Below are 8,191 nucleotides of genomic sequence, written 5' to 3'. Positions count from 1 at the left end.
CACACACACACACACACACACACACACACACACACACACACACACACACACACACGTGCTGACCCACCACCAGATGGCGTTTTTTAAGCATAAAAAGTAAAAACTTTAATGGCTTAAAAATAAAAGAATGCTATTAGATATAAAAACTTCTTTTTAAAATAATTAGTTCTTTCTTTGGGGGGGAAGCAATGAGCTATGAAATACCATATTTTGGATGAATATCATAATTTTATGAAAATCATACTTTTTATGAATATAATATTTTTTATGAATATCATAGTTTTATTACTTCCTTTAAATCATTTTATTGGGGTCATAAATTACTCTGTTTGACATAAGGGGCCTAATATCCCTCCTCACACAATTCTTTGTTTTTACATTCATCAAGTCCCAATCAGCCCAAATAGCAAAGAGAAATTAAAAATGCATGCCATGGAAGGTTCTTTATTCATTCATTTCAATCTAATCTAATAAATACATACAATTCTAAAGAAAATTAAATATGGAAAAATAATGTTCTTGCATACAAGCTTCCTCGTAGATCCCAAACCAGATGTGAGGGTTATTTCTGAGACTGTGCTGGAACTTAATTTTGAACAATTACCTAATATGTGAGAAAAGAATCACCTGTAATGCTAATGATAGTCTGCACTCTCTCACCTGTCTGTAAAAGTTGGCCTTAAAATTAGTGCAGTAATACATCAGAGATGGGAGAGCATGGAAGGAGAGAAAAAAAATACAGGTCGTTAACAGCAGGCAGTTTACTGCATTTTAATGATCCAACCTAGACATGATAAGTAAAACTACTGTTAAGATGTCTACGTAACACAAGCTTTGATAGCACAATCCCAAGAAATGAAAACAAAAATGTATAAAATAATTGTCAACTCTTAAACATATACATTGTTATTGCTATCATGGTCCCCTCTTTCTGACGTCCTTTTGTATCATTTCTAAAATACACTCTTCTCTGACAGGACCAACCAATAATCAATTTGCATTTATATTTTTATTTTCATTTTTGAATTAAAAAGAAAAAACATTGCAGTCCCATGCTTTCATGTTTAGAAACATTATTCAGCAATAAAAATAGAATGCAAACATCACTTTTTGTTTTCTACTGTATCCTGCTTGTTTAGTGTGCACAACCCTCCACAACAATTTATATAAACCCCAAATCAAAGCAAAAACATGCTTTTATATATGTGTAGTGTCGCGGTTCGAATTTTGAGGAAGAGACATACGACTGAAAGTCCATAGTGGGTCAACACAAATTATTTTATTAAAACACATATATGTGGTGAAGATAGGCTCTGCAAAACATCAGGCTCCATCTCCCGCCTGACAATAGGTGGGGTGTAATATTTATACAAGCAATACGCGTCACTGCAGATGCATGTTCCAGTAACTACAGCGAGGACATATTCTAAAAAAGAACAGTTCCTTCCGATGTTCCTCCACCTAACAGATGCATCCTGTTATTACACTCTTACACTGAACTTATCAGAACTAAACTGTCACGTATGCAGGTACACAGCCTTTGCAATCAGTTCCCTCAGGCAGACTATGTGTCTGTGTTGTTAACCTTAGCGCCTGACCCCCCTCTACGTCCTCTGTTACCAGGCAAACTTCAATGCAGGAGGCTGCTGAATGCACACAGGCAATATATAGTAAATTATACGGTAAACATGTAGGCAACCTTTCAATAGCTGAACTTTGCTCCATTGATCGGCCAGACATCGCGCTGCCCGTAGCTTCAAACCATTAATTAACTTAACCGAGCTTCAACCCTTTAATTATGCAATATGTGTATAACATGATTACAGTTGCACCTGCAATGAAAGATTATTATGTGCTTATGCTAACACCTGAAATACAGACTTTAATATAACCTCACCAGTTTCAAGAAATGTGTCAATGGAATGACAACAATGATAAATCATAAATGATACAACAGTAATAATAAGGATCATGAATAGTAACACAGATTATGAATGTAAAATAATATTTCATCTCGACAGTAGGAAGTGAATGAACTCTCATTATCTTTGCGCCTCCTGGTGGCTACATATATATATACACACACACACACACACACACACACACACACACACACACACACACACACACACACACACACATACACATACACAGCAAGAGAAAATAATCTGTTCCAATTAACTAGAATAGTAACAATAAAGTGAAGATAACATAGTTTAAATGCTTTCAGCAGTCACAATAACAAGTCAGCACACATTAAGCAGTATAAAATGCAAATGTTTAACCAGTGCAGATTTCAATTAGCACTAGCTACTGTTGTGCTGTTTCATGTCCGCACACCTGAGAACATTTTAGCTATGTTTCAAACTAAAAACACTATAATATTGTATGGCAAATTACTTGATAATGCCCAAATGTTGCAGACTGAAATGTAAAAATTTTAACAGTCCTTTCTAGATGAAGGTCTTAGGTCAAATCTTTGAGATGCAAAAACACTGTTACAACTGCTGAAAGAATCTAAACAAAATTCAAGCAATAAACCAACATTATCAATAAAAATACCACAAAATTGTTGAAAAAATGTTGACACCATTTCCCCAGTGACGGTAATTATTGACTGAAACAACACTGAGCACACACTAAAGCAGGCCACAGTCTTCTTTAGTGTGTATCTAAAGAACACTTCTTTAGTGTTCTTTAGATAATTTCCAAAAAGGTAGTATGCAATAGGACTTGAGTTTATGTTTGCTGAATTTACTTATTACAGTGATTTTTTTCCCTGCCAGAAGGCAAACTAATCAATAATGATAATAATAATAATAAGAAGAAGAAGAAGAAGAAGAAGAAGAAGAGAAAGAAGAAGAGGAAGAAGAAGAAAAATAATATTTTTTTTCTACACATCTAATGTGGAAGTATGTATGTATAAGTGCATAGAAGACTGTATTTTATGTTTTACCCAAAATGTGAAGCATGTTGTGACTGTATGTTTTTAGAAGTGCTATCCAAATGAAATGGGTCAGTTACTGATCACTATTATTGTTATCATAGGCATAGTTATATTTCAAGGCTTGTGTTTTACTAAAGCTTAATACTTATTCAGAAAAGGATATATAAAAATGCTAATGAAATAACAAGAAATAATTTGAAAAATATGTAAAATGTAAAATATGTAAAATTACATAAGTACTGTAACGGCTGAATTTTCAAACAAATTCAGCCATTACAGTACTTTTTCACAGACCCACTGGTAAGAACCGTCACATCCTTCATCATTCCAGGAAGTTCCTTTATATCTGATATGAGCACAGTCCTCTCTACGGTAGTGGTTGTCAGGCTGGCCAGATGCCCAGTATCTGGTGAGTCAATAAAAAAACAATATCAATATATTTTAATTAGATATAAAACAACATGGGAAAAATTACTACTGATAGCATGTTTAACCCATTGTGAATTATGGATACACTGACAACCCTCCGTCTCTAATAATAAATTGTTAACTGGGTAAGAAAATGGATGGACGGATGATAGCATTGGTTTTTTTTCTTTATTATTCATCAAAAAATGTTTAGTTAATAACAAGTCATGTCCGGATAAGGCCAAAACAGTCTCTAAGATCTTCAGTTCCTGGTGTCTAGGTTTGTCAATGAAGTTATTTTCTTGATTAAATAACTTCACCAATGAAATAAATAAATTGAAAAACATTACTTCTTTATTTATAAAACATAACATTTACTTAGTAAATAAATATTATTTATAAAATGATATATTTATTACAAATATATTTAATATATTGGCTGAACTCGAAGACTTACTGCAGAGTCAGAGGCGTTCCATCTACCCATTTCCACGTGCCCTCTTGTTCTATGTCATTTAAACCAATCCAAGTCTCTTTCTGGGTGAATGAAGCGATGAAGTTCTGTTCAACGAGCACACAAACATTGGTGTTATGAATCACTAGACTCTTTTTATTTCTGTCCCTTTGGCTACAGGTGTTTTGAATTATTAATAGTCATTGATTTCATTGTTATTTATAGTTTCTAGTCTCTTGGTTCTAGTCTCTCTGCCTCCCCTGTGTTCCTTGTGTCATGTTATGCTTTCATTGTCTCTTCTTCAGTGGTTCCAGTGTCAAGTCCACATCTCAGTCTGTCTCATGTTCATGTTATTTTTATAGTTCCTTGTTAAAGTAGTGGAAGGTTTTATGGAAACATTTTGTTTTTCGAACTGGGGAAAGTCGTGTTCATAATAACGTGGGGTTTGAATTTTAATATTCATTAACAAACACAATATGCATGCACTTTGTACCTGTTCTTCAGGGCTGTCTATCACCACCAAATCTGCTCCTTGGTCTATGCAGTTTTTTCTAGCTGAATGCCAGGAACCAGATCTTGCAGAGAGGAAATAACAGCTATGACTGAACATGCTCCATCCTGTAGGACAGGTTTTATCTGGAAGAAACATCAAATAAGAAATATTAAAGATCAACATGGAACATTCAGCTATTCTTTATATGGTCTCTGTTAATTAACTGGAATCTATATTTTATACCATGTATATACAAAACGCCTTTTGATCCTGACACTGCAATGCAGAGGAGATGCAACCATATCCATGAAGATTAAAGTTTTCTTTCTTAAATTTGTCAAATTCTGTCAGTTCAGATATAATGAGAAAATATTTCCATCTACTGCAGGAAAGTGGAATCACTGAATTTCGGAGTAAAACCTTTTATAAAACTCTGCAGCCTCTCCAGCTCTTTGGTCATTTCAGTGAGGTTGGCCTTCAGCAGGTCTCTCTCCTCAGTAATTGAGGAAAGTTTGTTACTCATTGAGAGATATTCAGCTGAATCTTGTAAGGAGTTTTTGTATGAAATACAGATAAATAAGCAAAGATGTTTTTGACATGACAACACTGTTTATTAGAGAGCTAAGCAAAAATATTTTAGAATTTTGCCATTAGGTAATGTTAAAAAAGTTAACCCTTGTTAAAAGTTAACACATCTTAAGAAAGTCAGTTTTACACATAGATGTGTGTGTGTATATATGTATATATGTATGTAATAGGGGTGGGGGGAAAAATTGATACTGCGTAGTATCGCGATATTTTGTTTGCTAATAATGTATCGATACAGGGACAGCAAACATCGATATTTTATTACAAAAACTTCCAGTCCACCAGATGGTGCGGTTGAGCTTTTTCTCTAGTGAGGTCAGCAGAGGTTAGGTCAGCACGTGGGAAAGTTGATCAAACAAAGATGGAGGCAGAGAAAGAAAGCAGGAAAGCGCCATCTGTGTTTAAACCAAACGTCTGGACGCATTTTCGATTTTTTTAACAATGATGGGATAAATGAGATGGATATGACAAATGGGATTTGCAAGGTGTGTTGTATGAAATTAAAGTACTCTGAGAATACTACGAACATGAAGGCCCATCTTGCACGCCACCATCCAAAAATAGCATTAACTGAGGACGGCAAAGCTAGCTCTGAATCAGCTCAACTGAAAAATCCACCAACGCTGGACACTCTTAGCTTAACAAAGCTATCTCCCAATTCAGAGTGAGCTAAGAAAATAACACAATCTTTCACGTCCTTCATCTGCAAAGACCTGCGTCCTGACAACATTATGGAAAAGGAGGTCTTTTCTTACATGCTCAAGACGCTGGTGATACCATCACAACGTTTTTTTTGCGGACACAGCGGTACCCAATCTCTACATAGACATGAAGCGTAAAGCTGAGGAAAGTTGTCCAGGCTTTGAAGTCAATTCAAGTCGCGACTACTGTGATGTTTAAGGAAAAGAATCCTACTCTGTCTCTCGGAGCACCGCTGCTGGCACAGCTGTTGCATGACACCCAAGACAACATTGGTGACACCGCGCTGGTCAGAAACATCAAGCAAAGTATCAGTCAAGATCTTAAGAAGAGATATGCCAGCACAGTCGAGAAGAACACCCTCTACTCAGCATCAGCTCTCGACCCACGCTTTAAACCCTGCCGTTCCTGTCACGAGAGGAAAGACAGAAAACCTATGCCAGAGTGGTTGCTGAGGCTATAACCCTTCAGATAAGCGAAAATTCTGGTGTTATAATTTAAATAACTTACTTACAATATTTGTAGATATTATATTTTTGTCATATTGGTAAGGATCTATTTAATAATTAAATACATTAATTATAATTTACTGAAGAAAAACAACATATTACTGCATACTAAAGGATATAACATTTATAACATTTATTTTCTCCCTTTCTCTGTATGTGTGTGTGTTTTATAAAGGATGAGAAGAGGCAGCAGCCCATCTCTGAGCCAGAAGCCCATGAATATCATGAGGAACCTGACGACACTGAACAAAATCCCAGACCCCCTCTCATACCAGCCAAGATGAGGAAGTCTTGTGGGCTAACAGACTTACTTGGTCAGACTTATGGTGATGTTAGAGCCCCACCAAAATCATTATCTGCCACAGCTGAGGACGAAGTGAAAAGATACGAGGAGGTCACGCCACTGGCACTCACAGAAGACCCACTAAACTGGTGGAAATCCCATGCGCAAGTCTATCCTTTCCTGGCCACACTGGCAAAAAGATACCTTTGTATGCCAGGTGTCTCGGCTGAAAGAGTCTTCTCGACCACTGGAGACATCGTCACAGCAAAACGGAGCACTCTGACTTCAGAGCATGTTGGTAAATGGCCTGTATTTACTTTACGCTGTAAAGTAAATACAGTACTTTACTGTATTTACTTTACTTTACTTTACGCTTTACTAGTTCCTAAGGACCCCAAAGCGCTTTACATATCCAGTCATCCACCCATTCAAACACACATTCACACACTGGTGATGGCAAGCTACATTGTAGCTATAGCCACCCTGGGGCGCACTGACAGAGGCGAGGCTGCTGGACACTGGCGCCACCGGGCCCTCTGACCAGGACCATGTTGATCAGATCCTTTTTCTGAGCAAGAATGCTGACATTCCTTCACTGTCCAAATGTGTTTAACTTTTTTAGGGCAACAAACAGCACAGTTTACTTATTTTAATTTAAGACAACATGTTTTATTTTATTTAAATTTTTTATTTATTGTAAAATTGCATATTTTTTTTTACTTTACTTTCAAATTCTTCAGTTGCTGAAGGGGCTGCATAGTTTTTACTAATTACATGATTGAGAATAGTTATAATTGTACCAGATGATTGCATTCAGTTAAGTTGGACTAGACTGTAATACAATACAAATGTGATAAATTGCAAAATATCGTATTGCAATACTGAGAATATTGCAAAATAAAAATAAAAATTACAATAATATCGTATCGTGGAGTGTATGGTGATTCCCACCTCTAGTATGTATATACATACACAAACACATAACACCACAACACTAACAAAAGAAAACACGACAACAAAGAAACACAACTCACAGTACAAAGCAAGAGTGATAATTCCAGCCAGCAGGCCCAAGGAGAGAATAACAATTACATAAAATCTTCTCTTGTAGCTCCTTGGACCTGAAAAAAAAAGTGGTTGTGGTGAAGGGGGGTGATAATAATAATAACAGTTTTAAAAATTTAAACTTTAAATTTTTGTAGATTCTTTCTTACCTGTGGGGTTTTGTATAGGAGACCTATTGGCAGGTTTGAAATCATCTTCATTGACATAAATTTCCTCCATTGCACCAAAGGATGTGGATTATTTCTGAGAGCTCAGCTCTGTGGCACAGGACGTGAAGTGTGAGAATCTCACTGGTTTCACTTGATTCTAAGGTTTTAAGCTCAGAGGAAGTCGCCTACTTAATTTGTGGTTTGTGCAGCTATGCTGCTGTTACAGCGCTGAAATGATGGACCAACCCATCTCCTGTGCAACATATTTATTTTTAACCTAACAGAAAACTGTAAAAACAGAAAATGTGACATTAATCAGTTGTTTCAGCCCGCGGCGGTGTTCTAGATTAACTGTTGTTGCAGATCAGCTGGCGTTGGTCGAACAGATGTGTGGTAGACTTGCTTTTCAGGAGCCGCTACCGACAAAACAGCAAAAAAACACCAAATATTTCATTGTGAGGTTACCTCAACACTCCGTCAGTCCTGTTGCTATGAACAACAAAATGTTTAAAAAGTTCGCAGGTTTACGTGGTGATATTCTCATGCAGGAGGCGATTAACACCACACCGAAGCTGTTCACAGGACAGCAAGAGTAA

At 36.4% G+C, this 8,191-nt stretch overlaps 1 protein-coding gene across 1 annotated transcript; it reads right to left on the bottom strand.

Moving 5' to 3' along the window:
* Window positions 1-527: 527 nt before the first annotated feature.
* LOC102301451 (CD209 antigen-like protein A) lies at window positions 528-7,732 on the bottom strand. Its single transcript, XM_005952972.2, has 5 exons — window positions 7,596-7,732; window positions 7,416-7,502; window positions 4,303-4,445; window positions 3,813-3,916; window positions 528-3,353 (listed from the first exon to the last, which is right to left on the bottom strand). Exons 1-5 carry the CDS (start codon window positions 7,663-7,665, stop codon window positions 3,221-3,223), a joined length of 537 nt encoding a protein of 178 aa, XP_005953034.1. The 5' UTR covers window positions 7,666-7,732; the 3' UTR covers window positions 528-3,220.
* Between the last annotated feature and the right edge of the window lie 459 nt (window positions 7,733-8,191).

The sequence above is a fragment of the Haplochromis burtoni genome, unplaced genomic scaffold (genome assembly GCF_018398535.1).
Source record: "Haplochromis burtoni strain Fernald_Lab_line unplaced genomic scaffold, NCSU_Asbu1 Contig_2137, whole genome shotgun sequence".
Lineage (NCBI taxonomy): Eukaryota > Metazoa > Chordata > Actinopteri > Cichliformes > Cichlidae > Haplochromis > Haplochromis burtoni.
Note: the sequence above shows the minus strand (reverse complement) of the source record. Positions and strands in the feature narration are given on the sequence as shown.

Bases quoted from the DNA above. Each gene is read 5' to 3' on its own strand.
- LOC102301451 (XM_005952972.2), bottom strand. From the start codon at position 7,665: ATGGAGGAAATTTATGTCAATGAAGATGATTTCAAACCTGCCAATAGG. The intron at 7,503-7,595 runs GTAAGAAAGAAT...TTTTTTTTTCAG, and splicing joins TCCTATACAAAACCCCACAG to GTCCAAGGAGCTACAAGAGA. The intron at 3,354-3,812 runs GTAAGTCTTCGA...TTGACTCACCAG, and splicing joins GGAACGCCTCTGACTCTGCA to ATACTGGGCATCTGGCCAGC.